Source organism: Scyliorhinus torazame, chromosome 1 (genome assembly GCF_047496885.1).
Source record: "Scyliorhinus torazame isolate Kashiwa2021f chromosome 1, sScyTor2.1, whole genome shotgun sequence".
Classification (NCBI taxonomy): Eukaryota; Metazoa; Chordata; class Chondrichthyes; order Carcharhiniformes; family Scyliorhinidae; genus Scyliorhinus; species Scyliorhinus torazame.
Genome location: NC_092707.1, coordinates 356,623,908 through 356,648,447, shown reverse-complemented (window position 1 = coordinate 356,648,447; position 24,540 = coordinate 356,623,908). Strand labels below are relative to the sequence as shown.

The following is a 24,540-nucleotide window of genomic DNA, read 5'->3' as shown; positions in this document are numbered from 1 at the left end:
CGGGATCCAGCACGAATTTTAAGGATACAAAGAAATAACATTTATTTACAATAACATATATATATATACAACAGCAGCAGCAGCAACTTCGCTTGCTGCTCACTACTTCCTGCTGGTTCCAAACTATCCAACTTTATTTATACAGGGAGTCTGCTAATAATTTCTCCGCCCCCTTCATTGGGGAAGCTCATACTCCCACAGGATTGTGGGATTGTCATTAGTCCCCAGCCAATGGTATGCAGGAAGGTTATAACACATGTCCTGATTAGAAACACAAGGGATGGTTAAATAGGGTGATTAAGGCAATGTCATGTACCATTGGACCCCACATTTATGTTTGTGTAAAGCGTAAACCAGTTTGAGATACAGCTACTCTACACATGCAAGCCAGCAAGGGACAAATATCAGGCAATGAAAGTGTTCATTAGGAGCAAGCCCACTGGGGATATAACAATATATAAAGGGTGGATTTTAACTTGGCCCGCCCGGCAGAAATAAAGTAGTAACTGAGTTAAAGTAGCTTTGGGGACATCAAAACATTACATCAAGTGAAAGTGTATTACACTTTCTAGGTTACACCAAACTGTGTCTAAAGTATAAGCCTAGGTGGTCACTTTGTGCTGGGATTTTGCTGCTGATGTTGCTTACATCTCCAAGCTACCCTCATCAATGGCAATTAGCCTCTAATTGATTAATTTGATTCTAATAGGGGAACCGATCAAAATCGCCACTTTCGCAGCAGAATAATTTCATACATGAGATATTATAATGGAGGGTTTATTCATATATTGTTAATATTTGAATGTTTTTATTTTTGTTATGTTTCTGATATTTTTTGATTCATCAAGATGAAGGTTGTCAGTGTTAGGAACTAAATATTTTTCCATTTGGACATCAGTGTCATAACCAAGTCACATTAGAAATTATACGACTAGTAGCAGGTGAACGTGGCCTCGGCTCTGACCCAATAATATCTCTTCTGCTCAACCGTAAAACACCCACCAATCTCTCCTATGCTCTCTGAATGAGGTTTCATGCTGTTTACACAAATAGGTTAAGATATTTGCGTTTACATTTTAAAAATAAATTTAGAATACCCAATTTTCGAATTAAGGGGCAATTTAGCGTGACCAATCCACCTACCCTGCACATCTTTTGGATTGCGGGGGCAAATCCATGCAAACACGGGAGAATGTGCAAACTCCACACAGACAGTGACCCAGAGCCGGGATCGAACCTGGGACCTCAGCGCCGTGAGGCGGCAGTGCCAACCACTGCACCACCATGCTGCCCGTATTCGCATTTACAAGCAACTGGGCTGGAACTCCCCAGTATCATTTTGCACTGATGAACTGCAGCCCTCCCCCACACCTGCACCTCCCTTCCCATCCATCCCTCCAACCAACATGCAGGCCATAGGTGAGGCTTTTCATTTGTATGTAGTGGAATTCTGAGAGACGATAGTTTAATGGTGCTAGCTTTCTGAGCTATCACAACAGGAAACATGGTGGCTGGGCTGGGCCCTTATTTACGGCAGAGGACGGGGGGGGGGGGGGGGGGGTGCGGGGGCACGGTAGCAGTTATACAGCACCAGGGACCTGGGTTTGATTCTCGGTTTGGGCCACTATCTGTGCGGAGTCTGCACGTTCTCTCTGTGTCTGCATGGGTTACCTCCGGGTGCTCCGGTTTCCTCCCACAAGTCCCAAAAGACGTGCTTGTTAGGTGAATTGGACATTTTGAATTCTCCCTCAGTGTACCCGAACAGGCGCTGTAGTGTGGCGACTAGGGGATTTTCATATAACTTCATTGCAGTGTTAATGTAAGCCTATTTGTGACATAAATAAAGATTATTATTATTACTATTAAAACCTCACGTGATTTCTTTGGTAGCAGGAGCAGGTCCATTGGGGGAACTTGCCTGCTCCTGGTGAACTGTCAATTAGGTTCATTATTGAGAAAATTGACATAAATTATCCCTGTGTCCATCAGAATCTAATGGGGCTCAGGGATTATATGTGAGTGGCCTTCTAGTTGTTGGGGGGCAGGGGAGACCCTCTTTCAAAGGCACTCTATGCCCAATTGAGGGACCCAGCATTGGAAATAGGGGAGGCCACTTGTCTACTCCTGCTTCAGAACCTCATGACCCATTCCTCTGTACCCTCATTCACCTGTAATCTGGGTACTTTGGTGATATTAGGCCTCTCCTTGAGTGTATTACTGGTATCAGCCACCACTCTAAGTGGTGCTGCTTGTAACGGAGACCTGTCAGCCTCTGATTGGCCGGTACCTCTCAGTGGGCAGGATTTCCAAACTCGGGTCCTGAATCACGTGGAAAGCCTTATGCTGACTAGTTAAGTGCCTGACAGACACTTGATCTAGTCGAGCCTTCCCCTCAAAAGTGACAGGATTCTCCGACCAATTCTCCAACCCACACGAGTTATAACCCTAACCTTAACCGTAACACACGCGCATCACACAACTCCTGTATTTTCCAATGTTTGAATTCTTGTCTGAGTGCGTTTTGTAGTTCATTTTAAAACTTTTTTGTGTTATTGTTGGGTGTGTCTGAATGTAGTTCATAGATTACCAGCGAATGGGTTACTGTGGTCCATCGATTAACAGTCTTGCAATGAAAAATGATTAGCATATCTGCATTCTCATGGAATTGTGTCAGCTATAGGATTATGATTCAGTAAGTAACCTTTGGCTCTTTTAATGCCGTGCTGTCAAATCATAGTTGTTATGTGCAGGTGTAAAGTAATAAAGTAGCCTAATAGTTTAGAGCACTGCTTCTAATAGGAAGTGTGCCATGGCAACATGCATAGAATGTAAATGTAGCAAGTCCAGTGCTGTTATAGGCAGTTAGCTGCCCTTAAAAGAATATTTTATGTGGTGCCTCAAATGGCAGATATAACCGGTTCTGACCAGCATCACCAGGTTTGGGATTGCCATTCTGCCTGCCTGTGATATCCTGCCCAAACATGCTAGCAGTGAAACTTAGTTTTGCTAAAGTGCACCCGCATGGAACATGCACATGTGTGATGCTGCCAGTTGCACTAGAGCAATTACACATGAGTGAACCTGTTAGGTGGTGTTCTCAAATTCACTGAAAAGCAACAGCACAAGTCATAAGGAAAGCAATCCTGCAATTTACATGTGACATTGTACATATGGGGGAACTGTGCTTTGCAAAGTTGGTAATTATCAATATCGGGGATCGGTTTAGCTCACTTGGCCAGCTAGCTGGTTCGTGATGCAGAGCAATGGCAGCAGCATGGGTTCAATTCCCGTACCGGCTGAGGTTATTCATGAAGGCCCCATTTTCTCAAACTTGCCTCTCGCCTGAGGTGTGGTGATCCTCAGGTTAAATCACCACCAGTCAGCTCTCCCCCTCAAAGCGGAAAGCAGCCTTTGATCGCCTGGGATTATGGCAACCTTACCTTGATTATCAATAACTGAAAAGAAGTTAAGTGAAATTACTCAGAATGGCAGCTGATACAAGGAAACACACAGGAAAAAGAGGAGGTCGCAGCTCTTAACTGCCTTGAAGAAGACCCAATAAACTTAACCTGTAAGGGCAGTAACAAGACAAATCTAAGGATGGAATGTTATACTTTCTGGAGGCAGTTTGGCAGGTGGGGGCATTAAATTCGGCACAATGCCGTGGGCACCATTCTGGTGCCTGCCTGCTTACCTGAAATTTTACCTGTGGCAGAGTGGCCTGTCTGCCTGTGGGCCGATTGAGGTCATAAGTGGCAATTAATTACTACTCCTGCCACTGCTGAAATTTAACCCTCGGCAGGCATAAGCCATTGTGAAGTTCAGCAGTATTATTTCACAGTTGGCGTTGGGAAAGGGGAGGGTGCCTTCTTTATGGGCCCCTTGTTCTCATCAGAGGCCCACCCACCAACATCTTCCCAACCTTGTGATTCTCCTTCCCTCTGTCTTGTCTAACCTCTAACCCGTTGGGCGCAATTCTCCCATCGGGAGACTACGACCGAAATTCTCCCCCAAAGGCGCGATGTCCGCCGACTGGCGCCAAAGACGGCGCCAATCAGACGGGCATCGCGCCGGCCCAAAGGTGTGGAATGCTCCGCATTTTTGGCGGCCTAGCCCCAACATTGATGGGGTAGGCCGACGCCGGAGGGATTTCCGCCCCACCAGCTGGCGGAAATGGCATTTGTTGCCCCACCAGCTGGCGCGGAAATGCGGCGCATGCGCGGGAGCGTCAGCGGCCACTGTCAGTTTCCCGCGCATGCGCAGTGGGGAGAATCTCTTCCGCCTCAGCCGTGGTGGAGGCCGTGGCGGAGGCGGAAGGGAAAGAGTGGCCCCACGACACAGGCCCGCCCGCAGATCGGTGGGCCCCGATCGCGGGCCAGGCCAGGCCACCGTGGGGGCACCCCCCGGGGTCAGATCGCCCCGCGACCCCCCCCCCCAGGACCCCGGAGCCCGCCCACGCCGCCTGGTCCCGCCGGTAAATACCAGGTTTGATTTATGCCGGCGGGACAGGCAATTTCTGGGCGGGAGAATCCAGCGGGGGGTCCCGCCAACCGGCGCGGCCCGATTCCCGCCCCCGCTCAATCTCCGGTACCGGGGACTTCGGCGGGGGAGGGGGCGGGATTCGCGGCGGCCAACTGCCATTCTCCGACCCGGCGGGGGGTCGGAGAATGACGCCCTAAGTCCCGACGCCGGAGTGAAAACCGGAGTGTTTCACTCCAGCATCAGCGGCACCTCCCAGCCCCCGATTCTCCCGCCCCCAAGGGGCCAGGAGCGACGCCGTGTCATTTACGTGAGCCGGGTCGTGGCACCGCGTAAATGACGCGGCCGGCGCCGCGTAAATGGCGGTTGCGCATCATTGACGGCATGCGCGGTTGCCGTCCTCCCAGCGGCCTCCCCGTAAGAAGATGTTGGATGGATCTTGCAGGGCGGCGGAAGAAAGGAGGTCCTCCTTCAGAGAGGCCGGCCCGCCGATCGGTGGGCACCGATCGCGGGCCAGACCCCTTTTGAGGCCCCCCCCCGGGTGCAGGAACCCCCCCTCCCCCCACACAGGCCACCCCCCCAGCATTCCCGCGCTGTTCCCGCCGGAAGCGACCAGGTGTGGACGGCACCGGCGGGAACCTGTCGTGTTGGGCAGGCCACTCGGCCCATCCGGGACGGAGAATCGCCACTCGCCCGTTACAAACGGCGAGCAGCGATTCTCCGAGCGGCCAGCCGTGATTCTTGCCGCGCCGGTTTGGGGGGGGTGGGATAATCGCATGCGGGTGCCGAGGCGGCGTGGCAGGACTCGCGCCGGGGCGATTCTCCCACCCGGCGTGGGGGTGGGGGGGGCAGAATTCCGCCCAGTGTTCTTCAAACGTTTTTTCCGGGGACCCATTTTTACCAACGGGTCAACCTTCGGGACCCAACCCGGCCGACCTTCGCGACCCACGCCGGCCGACCTGCAACCCACCATTTTCTCTTCCCTTATTTGCTGCTGTCAAAAATGGAGGAAATGGTTTTGGGTCCCTTTGGCCCTCGTACACGCTCCTCCAATGGAACCTGTTGGATGAAGGTGAAGCCTTCCGGTGTCGAAAAGTATGGAGTCTCCATCTGTCCAATGCTCTGCGTTCTTTTTCTGTAAAATTTTATCAAATAAACCCCCCCCCCCGACCTTGTAAAAGAAAATAAAAATAAAATGAATCAAATAAATGAAAAAAATAAAAATTAAATGAATAAAATAAATGAATAAAACCCCCCCGGACTTGTTAAACAAAAAGCTGCGACCATTTAAAAAAAAAGCAACCGCACTGCTCATGCGCGCCGGTGATCTGGCACGCATGCTCAGTGCAGCCGCATTTTTTTACATGTTCGCGGCCATTTTAAAGGCCGCTTGTAGCCGGCATTATTAACAGACGGCTGCTGCGGCTGTTGTGCACAGGTTTGCGTGATCGGGAGTGCCGCGATGGACGGCTCTGCGACCCTCCCGACACCCGCCCGCTACCCACTCGCGGGCGCGCCCCCGAGTTTGACAATGCCTGCTCTAACCTGCCCTTTCTCTTCCATCCGCATCATCCCCTCACAGACTGTGCCAGGCTCAACCCTGTTATACGTCCACATTTAAATTGACATGTGGCTCCAGCAACGATCGCCATTGGGGACTTGATACAGTCCTGGCAGTGGCCACTGATTCTGGTGGTGCTGCTGGGATCAGAGAGCTTTGATGGACAGCTCTCGGAGGTGGGGCTGAGCCAAGTAACAGTCCGATGGTCATTAAAAGGCCGCAAGGTGATCTGGACAAGCAGGAGTGGGCTCACCTCCAATATTTTCAGTGGGGGTCAGAGACCCCGACCCAGACTTAAATTCAGCCCTAAATTATCGGCAAGTATTAGCCAGTTCTTATACATTTCCTCTCTGGGTGGGTGGGAATGTAATGAGGTGGGGACCTGGACTATTTTATGTGCCTCAAACTGAACACACAGCTGGTGGGTGCATGTAAAATGCAGCCCAGAAAGTCAGTTCACAGACAGCTGTGAAGATTTTGCGCCTTGCTCTTTGTAAGCTTCAACCTGGGCTGCAGTCTCCAAGGTAATCAAACCGTACAGATACGGCCAGGCAGAACTCATAACACATCACACGACCATTTTCACCACTTCATTGTATCTTGCATTGTTGGTACGGTCCAAAACACAATCATCTTAGAAAACCTTACACCCGTAACAACATATCCTAGGATATAATTAGTGAGCTTGAAGAGGTCACTTCAGGTGTGCCAGTAGGCACAAGTGAGGAGGAACAAGTAGAGGTAATAGGCCAAGAGCTGTAGTTTCCCAGCTTTACTTTTGTGAAATGGAACATTACAGTTACATTTGGAAGATTTTATTATGCATAGAAACATAAAGAGAAGCAGGAGGAGGCCATCTGGCCCTTCAAGCCTGCTCCACCATTCATTATGATCATGGCTGATCATCATGTTCAGTACCTTGATCCCTCTTTTCCCTCATATCCTTTAATCCCTTTAAGCCCAAGAGCTATATCTAATTTATTCTTGAAATTATACATTTTTGCCTCAACTACTTTCTGTGGTAGTGAATTCCACAGATTCACGACTCGCTGCGCAAAGAAATTTCTCCTCACCTCAGACCTAAAAAGTTTACCCTTTATCCTCAAACTATGATCCCTAGTTCTGCACTCCCACACCATTGGTAACATTCTTTCTGAATCTACCCTGACTAATCCTGTTAGAATTTTGGAAGTTTTTATGAGATCCCCTCTTACCCTTCTAAACTCCAATGAATATAATCCTAACCGACTTAGTCTCTCCTCATATGACAGTCCTGCCATCCCAGGAATCAGCCTGGTAAACCTTCGCTGCGCTCCCTCCATAGCAAGAACATCCTTCCTCAGATAAGTACACCAAAACTGCGCACAGTACTCGAGATTATACTGCATGAATCAATAGGATAGATGTTACTAGCAGTTACTAGCTGGTGTCATCAAACACTGCATCATCCAATTGTTGTATGCATCTGTGACCTAGTAGTACAAATGATGCATCTACTAGACCGGATGGAGGCAGGACCAAAGAATTGAATGTGCATGTGACACTCATGCTCTGTACCAGCCCTGTTGAGGCAGGTGTGCATGTAATGGATGGCAAAGAAATGGAGCAGGATTCTCTGTTAGCCGACGCCGAAATCGGGAAAGGTGATTGGGCGGAGAATTGGTTCCGACCCCATAATCGCCGCAGGCTCCGATTTGACACCAAATCGCAATGTTCCAGCACCTCGACAGTGGTGTCAATGCGTTCTGGAATGCACATACATTAGACACCATTTGCATATCATTAGCGGGCTTGACCCAGTATTCTCTGGCGCCGCCGCAATTCGTTGCCTCCATTGGGCCGAGTTCCTGATGGTGGGGTTCACTTGTGCTTTTAAAATCATGATACCGGCGTGGTGGCTGCTGAAGGAGAGGGAGGGAGTATGGAGAGTGCCCAATATGGCCATAGTGTGCTGATAGTTGTGCTGGAGGGCTTCTGCCAGGGTGTGGGGGAGTAGGGGAGGTGGCCAGGAGCTGGGCTGCGGGATCGGGATGGACGAGAACAGAACACCATTGCCCTAGCCGGCAAGGCAGCCATGTAACTGTGCGCACTGCTAACAGCCCACTTTGAACTTAGTGCCACCAGCCATATAGTTGTCCCCCCAGGGTACCCCCCTAGGTGCCCTCTGGCCCCAGCCGACCCAGCAGCTGTATGGGCGCACTCCAGAACAACCATTGCCATCTTGTTGGCTGGGATAAGTGTGTGTGGGGTGTGTAATGTGTATGTGCGGGTGCAGCTTGTCAGCCTCCCAAGTTTCAACCACGGACCTGGCGAATTCTGCACCATTTTTCACTGAAATTGATTGTGTTCCACTCAGCACCGGTACTAGCCCCTTAATAGTAGCGGAATTGGTCCAGGTGCTGCGCCGGTTTTTCTGTCGTAAAAGTCCACGAATTCTGCGTTGGCATCAACACTTAGTCTCAGAAACGGAGAACCCCCCTCATTGTTTTCTTTTCAGATCCAAGTTCTGTGTCGGTCAACTTCCCATCTTCACTGACAGGTAGGTGTGTCAGAGTCCTCTGCCACGTGGTGTAGTACATCCTGAATTGGTAAGGGGATTAGATACAGTTAGAGAGGGAGCCTTGATTTCCCAGCTGTTTCGAATCCATGGAAAGAGTTTCCATGTGGAGGTTTCCCTGATATTGGTAATAATGGTTCAATGATGCATAAAGAAAGCTTCTCCGTGAAATTAGAAAGCAGAGTTGAGGTAGCAGAGATAAATTCAAACTGATTGATTTATTGTCGAATTTCTGCTTCACTGGCATTTTTCCTGGAACTTTCTGCTGGGCTGTCCAGACGCCTGCCTGAATTAAGGGGAAATCTCATTAACTACCCAATTCTGATTCCTGCGATAGACATAAGACTTCCACACAATTTTGAGGGCATACTATTTGAGATGCTGCCCTCCGTAAAACTGGTTGTCAAGAGGAACTGGCCCAGAAGTATAACATTAATTATGTGAGACCAGGAGGAGCTGAATCCTGTGCTCTTCTGGGTTCGGTAAGATTAATGTGGGCTGCTGTTATATACACTGTATGGTTAGAAATGATATTTATTATTTATCGTGGAATCACTGAAACCAACAAAATCCAATTGGTGCTCCATTTCGCGATATGTAACTTGCATTTGATGAATATTCAAAATATTCAGGTTATAACATATATCATGGTAGCATAGTGGTTAGCACTGTTGCCTCACAGCGCCAGGGACACAGGGGGGATATATGCCCCCCTGTTACAGTCGCTCGTCCTCTGGAGGTAACCTCCTGCCGCCAGGTGACCAACCTTCAGCCGGCCCAAGGCACTATTTAAGGCATGGGATTCAACATTGTGCTAATGAGGCCCAAGTCTCAACATCAATTGGTCCTCCCAGCAATACAATCCCTCTGTCCTCTAATTAGGCTTTAAAGCTACCCTTTAGCGCACTAATTTGTACCCAGAAATATAGCTGGAATATGGATGCAATGAAAACAGGTGCAGGAAAGATTTTAAATGAATATCAGGTGGGATTATTAGCCACCAAATGTTTCAAGTCCTTCCTCACTTCAAATCTTGTCACACAGGAACTAAGCAGACCTGAAGAAAAGGGTGTTGAAGCACAAGAAGTGGCAGGATATAATAATAATAATCTTTATTAGTGTCACAAGTAGGCTTGCATTAACACTGCAATGAAGTGACTGTGGAAATCCCCTAGTTGCCACACTCTGGTGCATGTTCGGGTACATTGAGGAAGAATTCAGAATGTCCAATTCACCTAACATGCACGTCTTTCGGGACTTGTGGGAGGAAACTGGCGCGCCCGGAGGAAACCCGCGCAGACACGGGGAGAACGTGCAGATTCCGCACAGGCAGTGACTCAAGCCGGGAATCGAAACCGTGTCCCTGGCGCTGTGAGGCAACAGTGCTAACCACTATGTTACCATGATATATGTTATACCCTGAATATTTTGAATATTCATCAAATGCAAGTTACATATCGCAAAATGGAGCACCAATTGGATTTTGTTGGTTTCAGTGATTCCACGATAAATAATAAATATCATTTCTAACCACACAGTGTATATATATATATATATGTTGAAAAGTAGGTCATTAGGAGTGAGCGGTAGTCATGCCGCCAGCTTGTTGACATCTGAACAGACAAGTTTAGTTTGACCTTTTAGTCATTTATATCATTCAGTTTTGTTGTTTGCTGTTTTTGCTGCGTAGAAATCAACAGAAATTAGCCACAGCAAACTGAAAGCAATATTCTGTAATGCGCTGAGTGCTGTTGATGGGTCCACATAGCTCACAAAAGGATATTAAAACCCTTTGTTTTAAAACCAGCAAAATATTATAAAACCACATTAAGGATAGAAGGTGCTTAAGAAGCAGTTTCTCTCTTTGCATGATTATCTATTAAATAAACCCCAATGGAATTAATTATCCAAAGGTTTATACCTTAGAAGGGACATTTTGTCGAGCTAAAAAAACCCTAGGCAACAATACTAATCCTTATCCTACCAATTAAATACGAATTGCGTTTGGTTCACTGACAATTTGCTAACTTCTGTAATTTAAAATTTGGTATGCTGGTGGTATTAACTCCGTTTCCAATTGTGTTCTTGTAATAGTTAAACATAATTAGTCAACAGTGCCATCTTTTGTGAGGCTATTATTAAAATTGAAAGAATGCACTATTTGTGTGGAACTTGTTGCTTATAAAGGCTCTTGGGGTGTAAGGGAAGACTTTCCAATTTCAGGCTTCCAGTGTCACCCTCAAGAATTTGCCAGTTTTAAGAGTAAAGAAAAATTATTGTTGTTTCAAGGAGGTGTGATCTGGCGACACTCATGAGATATTAATATATAATACATTTCATTGAGAATCCCCTCGCATGAAGTGTTAATCCATTTATTTCACATAACGTCAGAGATTTAGGACGTGACCTAACAACCGCGCCGCGTCTGACTCAGGGCGCGAGGGCCCCTCACAAGATTTATGCGGCTCGCCATGCCTGGCAAGATCTAACGGGATCTCGCGAGACGTTACGATTGTGGGCAGGATCTGTATTGGCAAATTTGGGTATGAAGATGAGCAGTTGGTTTCACTTTAATAGGCACTCGCCGGATCTACCCAAGGGACAGATTTACCATGCAAACTGCCTCGTGTTTTTCAGCGACGGAGGTGGCCAGCCAGCGGGATCTTCTGGTCTCGCTGTTGTCAACAGGATTTCCCGTTGAATGCACCCCTCGTTGTCGGAACCCGAGACAGGGGTGCGCTGTTGGGGGGAGCAGAGGACCCCCCGGCGTGAATAGCTGGTAAATTCTGGCCAAGGCATTGGGATCTAATCCCTTCACCACGGAGACACCAGACAAGTACAGTTAGCACTGGTTTCCATAAATGGGAATCAGGCGGAACGACACTTGGCGGGGGGTGGGGGGCAGAAGGGGGAATACCAGGAAATCCGGGGCCCTTGGGTGTCTGGGCTCTGGGCAGAGTGGTACCCTAGCACTCCGATGCCACCTTGGCACTGTCAGCCTTGCGCCCTGACAGTGCCACCTAGGTGCCACTCTGGCATTGTTAGGGGGCCCAGATGGCACTATGCCAGCTTTACAGGGGCATTGCCAGGCTGGCAGTGCCAATGTGCCCAGGTGGCATATTGTCCATGCCAGGGATTGGGCCCAGAGGTGCCCTGCCCTTATTAACTGGGGTGTGGAGGGCTGTCTGACCCCCTTATTGGTGAATTGGGGCACCATTTAAAAATGGCGCCCTAATCTTTTCCTGCACTAGAGAGCAGAGCTCCTCAATGCAGGAATGAGACTAAGTGTGGATTCGGCGGGGCATTTCCCACTGAGGCCCTGAACTAAAACAGAGTCCCGTTAGATGGCGGGGTCATTCTCGACACTGCGTATGCCGGGAGACACCCGGCTAAACATGCCCAACACAGGACTCTGTTTCATTTCCATTAGATTGCACCCATATTTTCAGAACAAGACATCATTGGAAAACTGCTGATTGCGAAAAATGGAATTGGTAATTTAGTAAATATCTTAGATAATTGCATCCCAAGTGAATCATTTTAAACTGGTATTAACAATTCCATTGATTTGATTGTCACTTTTAGATATTTGACCTGGGGTTAAATCCAACCTAGAATTATGCCTTTCTCTGGGGATACTTCAGATAATACTTGTTTAGTCTTAGTCTCCCGAAGGTAAGGACCCAGAATAGAAAGCTATCCATAATCCAGCAGCAATTGGCACTAAATTGTCAAACTCATTTGGAAAGCTATAAGGATGGCAGAAGTGGAAAATGCTTTTTTGAGGTTGGGGTTAAGAATATGTTGGGACCAAGAGAGGGATGTTTTGCTCTACATCTGTCTCTTAGGAGTACTTGAAGCTATCTAAAATGGTTAATGTATTCCAATACTGTGCACTAACTCTCCTTATTTTGTGACAAGTAGTTTCGCACTTGGTGAAAATCAATTGGGCTGAGGTAGATGAGGCACCAGATTCCATGCCCCCATCCCCACTAAAACTTCAGGGGGGACCCTGCTGAAGGAACATTGGGCAATTAGCTGTTAATAGGCTGGAGGTGGGGCTGCTGCCCTTCTGAATCAGGGCATTCCATTTCAGAGGCTGCGGATCAATCAGGTGCTGACAGCTCTCCAGCACGTAAGGACAGAGGTGTCCGGTGCTGGACAAGGTTTGTGGATATGTTGCTAAACTGGCAGGCCTCGGCGAGCGGGCAGGGAACTGAGGTTTGAGAGGTCAAGTGAGGGAGGGTTACCCTAAGAGAATGGGTAAAATCTTGAAGGGAGCCTTTGGATGGGGAAAGAGGTCCCATTGAAGCAGGACCTCCCCTCCACCCCCCACACCCGCCCCCCTTTGCACCCACCACAGATACCCTGCTGATTTGGCTGCAGCATTTCTGCTGCTGTTAAAATCCTGTAGGTGGTGGGGTGAGGCCCTTATGCTGGTATTACGGATCCATTAAGGTCCTCCAATGGCCCACTGGTGGGTGGATCTGCTGACGCCATCCCCACCACTGGTATAGTTGTGATGGGGGCAAGAATGGGTGGGTAAGCAGTGGGAGGCCATCCACTGGATTTAATGAGCCATGTCTCGCCACCACCTTCAAACCCGTCGGAGGGGTGGGTTAAATCCAGTTCATGGTTTGTGTCCGACATTCATTTTTAGAAAAAAAATGTTTATTCAAAGTTCTTCCAACAAAAATTTTCAATCAATTAAACCCCCCCGTAACAGAAAAGAGAAAGAGAAAAGAACAGAACAAAACATAAACATATCAATCAAACATACTACAGAAACAATGGGTTTCTCCCGCATATAATAACCCTCCCATATGCTTTTTACAAGTACCCCTAGGGGAAAGCCCCCTCCCCCGCCCGCCCAACTACCCCCCCCCCTGAAAGAGACCCCCCCCCCCTCCCTGGATTGCTGCTGCTGCTGACCGACCTCATTCTAACGCTCCGCGAGATAGTCTAGGAACGGTTGCCACCGCCTGAAGAACCCCTGCGCAGACACGCTCAAGGCAAACTTTATCCTCTCCAGCTTAATGAACCCTGCCATGTCATTTATCCAGGCTTCCACACTGGGGGGCTTCACGTCCTTCCACATGGGCAAGATCCTCCGCCGGGCTACCAGGGACGCAAAGGCCAGAATACCGGCCTCTTTCGCCTCCTGCACTCCCTGGGCGTCATTCTCCGACCCCCCGCCGGTAGGCCGGCCCCCCCGCTCGATTCTCCGGCCCGGATGGGCCGAAGCCCCTCCGATAGATTGCCTGTCCCGCCGGCATAAATTAGAATACCTATTTACCGGCGGGACAAGGTGGCGTGGGCGGGCTCCTGGGGGGGGGGGGGCGCGGGGCGATCTGACCCCGGGGGGGTGCCCCCACGGTGGCCTGGCCCATGATCGGGGCCCACCGATCCGTGGGCGGGCCTGTGCCGTGGGGCACTCTTTCCCTTCCGCCTCCGCAACGGTCTCCACCAAGGCGGAGGCGGAAGAGACTCTCCCCACTGCGCATGCGTGGGAAACTGTCAGCGGCCGCTGACGCTCCCGCGCATGCGCCGCCCCGACATGTCATTTCCGCGCCAGCTGGCGGGGCAACAAAGGCCGTTTCCGCCAGCTGGCGGGGCAGAAATCCCTCCGGCACCGGCCTAGCCCCTCAATGTTGGGGCTCGGCCCCCAAAGATGCGGAGCATTCCGCACCTTTGGGGCGGCGTGATGCCCGTCTGATTGGCGCCGTTTTGGGCGCCAGTCGGCGGACATCGCGCCGTTTGGGGAGAATTTCGCCCCCTGTGTCCGACATTCATAACACATGATGGAACTAGTGAAATTGAATACATTGTTAATGTAAATCCAATATTGCATACTGTGTGAAGTTTTCCTCTGTGCACAAGATTAATCATAGTTAACAATGTTGTTGATTTAGCACACACAGAAAAATGTCACAAAAAAAGTTTTGATTTGGATTTGATTTGGCACAGTGGTTAGCACTGCTGCCTCACAGTGCCAGGGACCCGGGGTCATTTCCAGCCTCAGCTGACTATGTGGAATTTGCATGTTCTCCTCATGTCTGCGTGGGTTTCCTCCCAGTGCTCCAGTTACCTCTCACAGTCCAATAATGTGCAAGTTAGGAGGATTTTTTTCTTTCCTTTTAAAAAAAAATTTAGAGTACCCAATTCATTTTTTCCAATTAAATGTGTTCTTTTAACACATTTAGCATGGCCAATCCAACTAGCTTTGCACATTTTTGGGTTGTGTGGGCGAAACCCATGCAAACACGGGGAGAATGTGCAAACTCCACACGGACAGTGATCCAGAGCCGGGATCGAACCTGGGACCTCGGTGCCGTGAGGCTGCAGAACTAACTCACTGCGCCACCGTGCTGCCCTCAAGTTAGGAGGATTGGCCATGATAAATTACCCTGAAGTGTCCAAAGATGTGAAGGTTAGGTGGGGTTGCCGGGATTGGGCAGGGTCGTGGGCTAGGTAGAATGTTCTTTCAGAGGTTCGGTGCAGACCCGATGGGCCGAATGGAATCCTTCTGAACTGTAGGGATTCTATGGATTGGGGCAGACCAGAATTCCCCATTTACAACTTTTCTTTCAAGTTACTTGGCCATCAAGTAAAAATTATGTCGGGAGCAATGTCAATGAATACGGGTTGTGAACTTGGGGTTGAGGGGTCTAGGGGCATGATGATGTCAATCCCACCCTCCAATTACATCAATTTGAGGGCCAGTTTAAGTCTCAGGGGAGGCAATTGGTGGGCTATTAGTGAATGAAGATTGGATGGCGTGGAGGTACCTGCAGGTATGTCGTTCATTCTAGATTTTGGGATGAACAAAAAGCTTCTATCTACGGAATTCAATATGCCTGATTTATGCAACTGTGATGTTTGTTCTGTGGAATCTGTTGATTGAGAGCCCTGAATTAAACTTGCACTGTTTGCTTTCAGAAGTAACTCGGAGAGGAGGAAGGAGAAATCGAGGGATGCAGCAAGATGCAGAAGGAGCAAAGAGACGGAAGTGTTTTATGAGATGGCTCACCAGTTGCCACTGCCACACAGTGTCAGCACACACCTGGACAAAGCATCTATCATGCGCCTGACAATTAGTTTCTTGTGTACTCGAAAACTTTTGAGTTCAGGTACGATTGAATCTTGGATTAATACAAAGTTGGTTAAGATAATACAAAATAAATTAAGGTTAGAAGTAATATATATATTAGTGCAAACTGTGGTTCTGTCACAGATTCGCATCGCAAGCTAGCCGTGTATTATGAGCCTAGTTTTATGAAACTGTGTTCCTGGTTGGGAAATTTTTTTTGCAGTGAGTATGCATCAAGGATTCTGGTGCCACTCCACCTGTTTTTCACCTATTAAAATGAGTGGACAGACGATTGGGAGAAGTTGATACATGCTGCTGGAATGTCCAATTTTCTGATGTCTGTTGCTGGTGAATCGGGGGCAATGTAGCATAATCCAGTGTATACCAAACATCGAGATGCAGGTTATGTGATAGGCTGGCTGTGCTTAAAGTTGATAAGTCACCAGGGCCAGATGAGATGATTCCAAGGATACTGAGGGAAGTGACAGTGGAAATTCTGGAAGCAATGGCTATAATATTCCAATGTGGTGGGAAAGCTTTTAGAAAAAATAATTTAGGATAAAATTAATAGTCACTTTGCCAAACACAAATTAATTAAGGAAAGCCAGCACAAATGTGTGAAGAGCATGGGGAGATGGTGGTGTAGTGGTAATCCATGCACCCAAACTAATACCCCAGATCAGATCCCACCATAGCAGCTTGCAAATTTAAGTTCAATTAATAAATCTGGAATTGAAAGGCTAGTCTAAATAATGGTAACCATGAGGCTATCATTAATTGTCATGAAAACCCATCTGGTTCACTAATTGTCATTTCGGGAAGGAAATCGGCCGTCCTTATCTGGTCTGGCCTACATGTGATTCCAGACCCACAGCAATGTAGTTGACTCTTAACTGTCCCCTGAAATGGACTAGCAAACCACTCAGTTCAAGAGCAAATAGGAGCAATAATCATAAATTACCCTTCATAAGTGATGCGTGCAAATTGTAGTTGGTGTGTGTTATATGCTGAATATGACAGTAGTTTTCATTGAATTAGCATTCCTTCCCCCTCCCCAACCATAAGAGCGTAAGATGTAGGAGCAGGAGTAGGCCACTCGGCCCATCGAGTCTGCTCCACCATTCAATGAGATCATGGCTGATCCGATATAATCCTCAACACCACTTTCTTGCCTTATGCCCTAAACCCTTGATTCCCTTATTAATTAAAACTCTGTCCATCTCAGCCTTGATCATACTTAGTGGCCCAGCCTCTACAGCTCTCTGCAGTAAGGAATTCCACAGATTTACTACCCTCTGAGAGGAAAAATTGCTCCACATCTCCATCTTAAATAGGCGACCCCTTACCCTTCTGGTCCTAGACTCTCCCAACAAGAGGAAGAATTCTCTCAGCATGTACCCTGTCAAGTCCCCCAAGAATCCTATAAATCTCAATAAGGGGCGGGATTCTCCGACCCCGCGTCAGGTCGGAGAATCGCTGGCGGGCTGCATGAATCTCGCCCCGACGCCGGGACGCGATTCTCCGCAGAGCGGAGAATCGGCGCCATTGGGACTGGCGTGGTCGGCGCGGCGCCAGTCGGGGGCCGCTCTACGCAGTCCCCCCACGATTCTCCGGCCTGGATGGGCCGTAAAAAAAAAAACAGTCCCGCCGGCGCCATTCTAACCTGCTCTGAGCCAGCGGGACCTCGGCGTTGAAGGGTCCGGGGGCGACTTGTTGGGGGGAGGGGGGTCCGACCCGCGATCGAGACCCACCAATCGGCGGGCCAGCCTCGCTGTCTCCCGGCCACCTTTCTTCCGCACCGGCACCTGTACTCCTGCGCCATGTTGGGTCGGGGCCGGCTGGACAAGGGAGACACCACGCATGGGTGGAAATCGCGCCGGTGGTGTTATGGGCCAGGGTTTAGAGAATCCCAAAGTGTATCATGTAGTTCACCTGACCCACAACTTTTGATAGATTGTGGTATGGGGAGCACACGGCTCACTCTACAGGTGTGGTACAGCAGAAATGGACGAGTATTTTTTAAAACAAAACAATGTTTATTCTATGAACTCAAGTTAACCTTTTTAAAACCAGCAGTGAATATCTTAGCAACCAATAATTCAAATACACCCCCCAAAGAATACAACACTAAGTAACCTGTATGCTGTTCTCTTAACATCCAAAACCCTTAACAAATCGCTAAACAAGAGCACATTAGCAGGAGCAACAGGGGCTGGTTTAGCACACTGGGCTAAATCGCTGGCTTTTAAAGCAGACCAAGGCAGGCCAGCAGCACGGTTTAATTCCCGTACCAGCCTCCCCGAACAGGCGCCGGAATGTGGCGACTAGGGGCTTTTCACAGTAACTTAATTGAAGCCTACCCGTGACAATAAGCGATTTTCATTTCATTTCATTTCATTCATTAGGTTTACATTCAATAATGTGACGTTTTACAATTCTGATTTCACGAAATGATCCATAGTGAATGTCAATTACCACAAAGACGAGAGTAGTGGAATAATCGAGGCTTTATTGAGCAAAGAAGCTGTGCCTCCTGTAGCTGCCACCAGAATGGCTGCAGCACCGGTGAGCACACACATTTATACGCCGCCTACTGGGCAGAGACAGCAGGCAGGGATTTACTCATGTACGTCTATTATACGTGTCTTACCGTAATACATATAATACTGCTATTGGTGACTACCACACATAGCTAGTCTTTGGATGGCAGAGATCAACGGTACAGCTCTTTGTTAAAACTTCAGATGCAGTTCACTGAAAAACACACACAACCAAGCTTTTTCTCAAACTGAAACTAAAAAGCAGAAGTAGAGCTCTGCTCCACCCACACTCTGACATCACTCCAGTAACATGAGCAGCTCCATTTCTTAAAGGTACATTTCTTAAACACCTATTTCTTAAAGGTACTTTCACATGACAGTGGGACTGCGCATGCGCGGGTTCGCGCCGGACCCACTGCGCATGTGCGCATACCTTGGCGCCCATTCCACGGCCGGACCTGCAGCTGGAGCGGTGTGAACCACTCCAGTGCCGTGCTGGCCTCCTATAGGTGCCAGAATTGCTGATCCTGGGGCCGTGTTGACTCCGTTGGGAAAGGCGACGGCGTTTCCGACGGCGTCGACACTTAGCCTCAGGATCAGATAATCCCGCCCCCGGTTCCTCTCATACTTCTAAACTTCAATGAGTGGGGGCCCAACTTATTTTCTTTTTAAATATTTTTTATTCTCCTCCTTTTTCACATTTTCACCCAAATTTACTCTCCCCAACAATAAACAATAATCAGTAACAAATATGTCAATCCCCATATCAATAACGATCCCATCCTCCCACCAAACCCCAAACAATAGCCCACATGTTCACACAAACAAATGACAAAAAGGAATCCGGAATCACCCATAGTCGCCATTAACACACACAGTCCCCTTCCACCAACCCTCCCACCCACACGCCCCAACTAATGTTCGATGTTATCCAGTTCTTGAAAGTGCACAATGAATAATGCCCATGAATTGTAGAACCCCTCCATCCTTCCCCTCAGTTCAAACTTAACCTTCTCAAGAGTCAGTAATTCCAACAGGTCCCCCCCCCCCCGCTATGCCAGGGCACAGGGTGGAGAGGCTGCTCTCCATCCCAACAGGATCCGCCTTCGGACGATCAATGATGCGAAGGCTACAACATCTGCCTCCGCACCCGTTTCCAACCCTGGCTGGTCCGACACCCCGAATATGGCCTCCCGGGGGCCCGGGCCCAGTTTCACATGTGGCACTTTAGAAATTACTCTAAAAACCTCCTTCCAGTAATCCTCTAGCTTTGGACAGGACCAAAACATATGAACGTGATTAGCGCCCCCCCCCCCCCCCCGCAACGTTCACACGCATCTTCTACTCCTTCAAAGAATTGGCTCATCCTCGCCCTCGTGAAGTGTGCGCTGTATACCACCTTCAGCTGTATCAGCCCCAACCTCGCGCACATGGTGGAGGCATTCACTCTCCGGTGCATCTCACACCAGAACCCCTCCTCCATATCCTCTCCCAACTCTTCCTTCCACTTTGCTTTGATCCCTTCCAGTGGTGCCTTTTCCTCTTCCAAAATAGCTCCGTAAACCGCTGACACTACCCCCTTCTCCAGTCCTCCTGTCGTCAGCACCTCCTCCAGCAATGTGGAGGCCGGCTCCACCGGGAAGCTCTGTATCTCCTTTCTGGCAAAATCTCGAACCTGCATGTATCTAAACATTTCCCCCTGCTCCAGCCCATACTTCACTTCCAGCTCCTCCAATCCTGCAAACCGACCCCTAAGAAACAAATCTTTTAGTGTCTTGATCCCTTTCGCCCCCCATTTCCGAAAATTTCCATCCCACCTCCCTGGCTCAAATCTGTTCCCCCGAATCGGCATTTTCCTTGACCCTGCCCCCAACCCGAAGTGTTGGCGAAACTGCCTCCAAATTCTCAATGAAGCTATTATTACCGGACTCACTGAGTATTTCCCCGGGGCTATCGTGAGCGGCGCTGTTGCTAGTTGCTTCAATCCCGACCCCCTGCACAAACTCTCGTCCATTCTGACCCATTGGGAATCAATCTCTCTGACCCAGCTCCGCACCTTCTCCACATTCGCCGCCCAGTAATAATACATCAGATTTGGACAATCCAAACCCCCTGCCTGTCTTCCCCTCTGTAGCAGCACCTTTCTAACTCTGGCCACCTTCCCTCCCCATATGAACGAAGTAATCCTTCCCTCAATCTCTCTGAAAAAAGCCTTTGGCAAGAAAATCGGCAGGCATTGAAAAATAAACAGAAATCATGGCAACACGTTCATTTTAACCGCCTGTACCCGACCCGCCAGTGACAGAGGGTGACTATCCCACCTTGCCAGATCAGCTTTCACTCTCCCCACCAAACTAGAAATGTTGTACCTGTGGAGCCACGTCCCATTCCCTGGCAACCTGCACCCCCAGGTACCTAAAGTGAGTCCCTGCCCTACGGAATGGCAGCCTTGCCCCCACCGACACACCACAAAATACTCACTCTTGTCTCGATTTAGTTTGTACCCCGAGAAAGACCCAAACAGTCGATGCAGCTCCAATATTTCCCCTATCGACACACTCGGTTCCGACACGTATAACAGCAAGTCATCGGCATATAAGGACACCCTATGGTCTATTCCCCCCCCCCCGCACTATTCCTTTCCATACTCCCGAACGTCTTAATGCGATGGGCAACGGCTCCATCGCGAGTGCAAACACGGCGGGACATCCCTGCTTAGTTCCACGGTGGAGAGAAAAGTATCTCGAGCTGATGTTGTTTGTGCGTACACTCGCCCTCAGCTCCTTATATAGTAGCTGTCATAATATACACCAGAATATCATGGTGCAGATACACACACACTGATGGACACACAGCAAGACCAATCAACACACACAACACCGCAGCCAATCACCAGTTAGAGCACAAGCACTATAAAGACAGGGGGCATCAGAGTTCCCGCTCATTCGGGATGCAGCCTCCTACAAGGACAGAGCTTACAGCTTACAGCACAGATCCTCACCATGTGCTGAGTGCATAGACTGGTTCGGACAGGCATAGGTCTGTAGTTTAATCTAACATTGTGTTCAACAGTTTCTAACTTAATAAATTAGTGTTGCACTATTTTAAGTGTTGGTGGCCTGTATGTGTTCCACGGATCCAGAGCTTTACCCAGTTCACAAGTCTTGGTCCAATCCCAAACCGCTCCAGAACTGCCATCAAGTACCCATTTTACCCGGTCAAACGCCTTCTCAGCGTCCAATGCCACAACCGCCTCTGTTTCCTTCCTCTCTGCCGGTGCCATAACCACGTTCAATACCCTTCTAACGTTCGAAAAGAGCTGCCTCCCTCTCACGAACCCCGTCTGATCTTCACCTATCACCTTCGGGAAGCACTCCTTCAGCCTACCCGCCAGTACCTTCGCCAATACGTTTGCGTCCACATTCAGAAGCGATATGGGCCTATGCGACCCTCACTCCGTCGGATCCTTATCTTTTTTTAGCAACAGGGAAATCGATGCCTGCCCCAAAGTTTGTGGCAACACCCCCTTCCTTATCGCCTCTTCAAACATCCCCACTTCAGGGGTGCCAGCTTATCCTTGAATTTTTTATAATATTCCACCGGAAACCCATCTGGCCCTGCCACCTTCCCCGACTGCATCCTCACAATCGCATCCTTTCTCTCCTGCTCCACTATCGCTCCCTCTAATGTAGCCCTGTCCCCCTCCCCTAACCTCGGGTAGTCCAACCCATCTAGAAATTCCTGCATCTCACGGTCTCCCCCAGGTAGCTCTGATCTGTACAACCTCTCATAAAATTCCTCAAACCCTTGGCCGGGATTCTCCCCTACCAGGCAGGGCGGGGGGATGGAGTGCCGGGAACCACTCCGGTGTTGGGCCGCCCCAAAGATGCGGATTTCTCCGCACCTTTAGGGGCTAAGCCCTCACCTTGAGGGGCTAGGCCTGCACCGGAGTGATTGGTGCGCCGCCGGCTGGTGGGAAAGGCCTTTGGCTCCACGCCAGCCAGGGCCGAAAGGACTTCGCCGGCCGGCGGAAGTCCGCGCATGCGCGGGAGCGTCAGCGGCTGCTGACGTCATCCCCGCGCATGCGCGGGGGGGGTCTCTTCCGCGTCGGCCATGGTGAAGGCTGTGGCCGAGGCAGAGGGAAAAGAGTGCCCCCACTGCACAGGCCAGCCCACGGATCGGTGGGCCCCAATCGCGGGCCAGGCCACCATGGGGGCACCCCCCAGGCCAGATCGCCCCGCGCCCCCCCCCCCAGGACCCCGGAGCCCACCCGCGCCGCCTAGTCCCGCCGGTAAGAGAGGTGGTTTGATTCTCGCCGGCGGGACAGGCATTCCAGCAGCGAGACTTCGGCCCATTGCGGGCCGCCGACTGGTGCGATTCCCGCCCCCGCCGAATATCCGGTGCCGGAGATTTCGGCAACCGGCAGGGGCGGGATTCACGCCAGCCCCCGGTGATTATCCGACACGGCGGGGGGTCGGAGAATCCCGCCCCTTGTTAATCAGATCCGGAGCCACCACCAACGTTCCTGCCCTATCCCTCACCTGAATAATTTCCCTTACCGCTGCCTCCCTCTATCTCCATGTTCGTAAACTGCACTTCTTGCTCATCTCAGTTGGCGCACCGCCTTCCTGGTAGATAGTTGGTCAAAGTTCACCTGTCGTTCCTTCCTCTTTTCCAGCTTCGCTGGGTCCCCATTTTCCAGCTTCGCTGGGTCCCCATCTTCTGCATAACTCCTATCTACCTCCAACATCTCATCTATTACCCTCTGGCACTCCAACCTCTGCTCTTTCTCCACCCTGGCCTTAAACAAAATTACCTTCCCCCTCACCACCGCCTTTAGAGCCTCCCAGACAACAGCCTTCGACACCTCACCCGCACAGTTGAAACCTACATATTCCTCAATTACCTTTTCAATTTTGTCACAGAACATTTGGTCCCCTAAAAGTCCCACATCTAATTTCCACCCCGGTCTCTGCGCTGCCCCCTTCTCTCGTACCATAGCCACCCAATGCGGAGCATGATCTGACACTGCAATTGCCGAGTATTCCAACCCCTGAACTCCAGCCAGCAAAGCCTTCCCCACCACGAAAACGTCGATCCGCGAGTATACCTTATGGACTGCTGAGAAAAGCGAGAGCTCCCGTTCCCTCGGGTGCAGAAACCTCCAAGGGTCCACCCCTCCCATTTCCACCATTAGCCCAGCCAACGCCTTCGCCCCCCCCTGATGGGACCAGCGAGTGCGGCCGTGACCTGTCCAACCTTGGCTCCTGCACCAAGTTCCAGTCACCCCACACTATCAGTTCGTGTGTGTCCAAGTCAGGGATGGCCCCAAACACCTTCTTTGCGAATCCCACATCGACCCAATTGGGACCGTATACACTTAACAGCTCCACTAATCTCCCCTCCAGCGCCCCTGTCACAATCACATATCTACCCCCCTGATCTGCCACCACATTCTCCATCTGGACGCGTACTCTTTTGCTGACCATTACCGCTACCTCTTGAGCCCTTCCATCAAATCCAGAGTGAAACACCTGACTAACCCAGCCCTTTTTAAGTCTCACCTGGTCCTTCACCCTCAAGTGAGTCTCCTGCAGCATTGCTACATCAGCTTTCAAACTTTTAAGATGCGCAAACACCCTTGACCTCTTGACCGGACCTTCTAACCCCCTCACGTTCCACGTGACTATTCTAACTGGGGGTCTCTTCCCCCCCCCTCCCCCCCACCCTTCATATCCACCATCATCATACCACCGGGCCCTGCCCCATGAGCCTGACCCGCCCCTATTCATTATTAACATCGAACCCTTCCCCCCCCTCCCAAAACCTCCCTACATTTCCTCTCGAAAAAACATCTCCCAGCATCAATCCCTTCCCCCCGCCCCCTCGCTCGCCTTGTAGGCCCATCGAAACCTGATAACCAGGCTCCAATCCGCAGCCCTCCTCTCACCTCACCTCGGTTCACTAGCCGACTTTTGTTAGCTAGTGGGCTCCCCCCACCAAGGTATACCGTCCCCTCCCACCCAGTCCCAGAGAAAGAAAAAACAAAACAACAATCCAACCCATACAATTCATTAAAATAAGATATAACCGTCGCAACACAGAATTCCAATCAACCCAACCAATAACTTGAACTCTGTAACAATGTGAAGAGAAGTAAGTTACAATACATGTCAGTAAAAAGAAAGTTATAGCATTTAGACATTTTCCAGCTCCCCAATCACAGTCCCCTGTCTATCTTCCAGCTCCGCTCCTCACGTCTGTCCTAAGCCTTCTTCCCTCAAGAACGCCTCAGCCACCTCCACTGTCTCAA

At 49.8% G+C, this 24,540-nt stretch overlaps 1 protein-coding gene across 3 annotated transcripts in view; it reads left to right on the top strand.

The window, feature by feature from the left end:
- epas1b (endothelial PAS domain protein 1b) overlaps positions 1-24,540 on the top strand; it is a 233,889-nt gene that overhangs the window by 101,337 nt on the left and 108,012 nt on the right. For 2 of the 3 annotated variants that reach the window (XM_072510710.1, XM_072510693.1), the window contains exon 2: positions 15,537-15,727. In XM_072510710.1, the coding sequence (XP_072366811.1) occupies positions 15,537-15,727 (191 nt within the window). The remainder of the gene's footprint in view (positions 1-15,536; positions 15,728-24,540) is intronic. The other variant, XM_072510702.1, reaches the window with a different exon arrangement.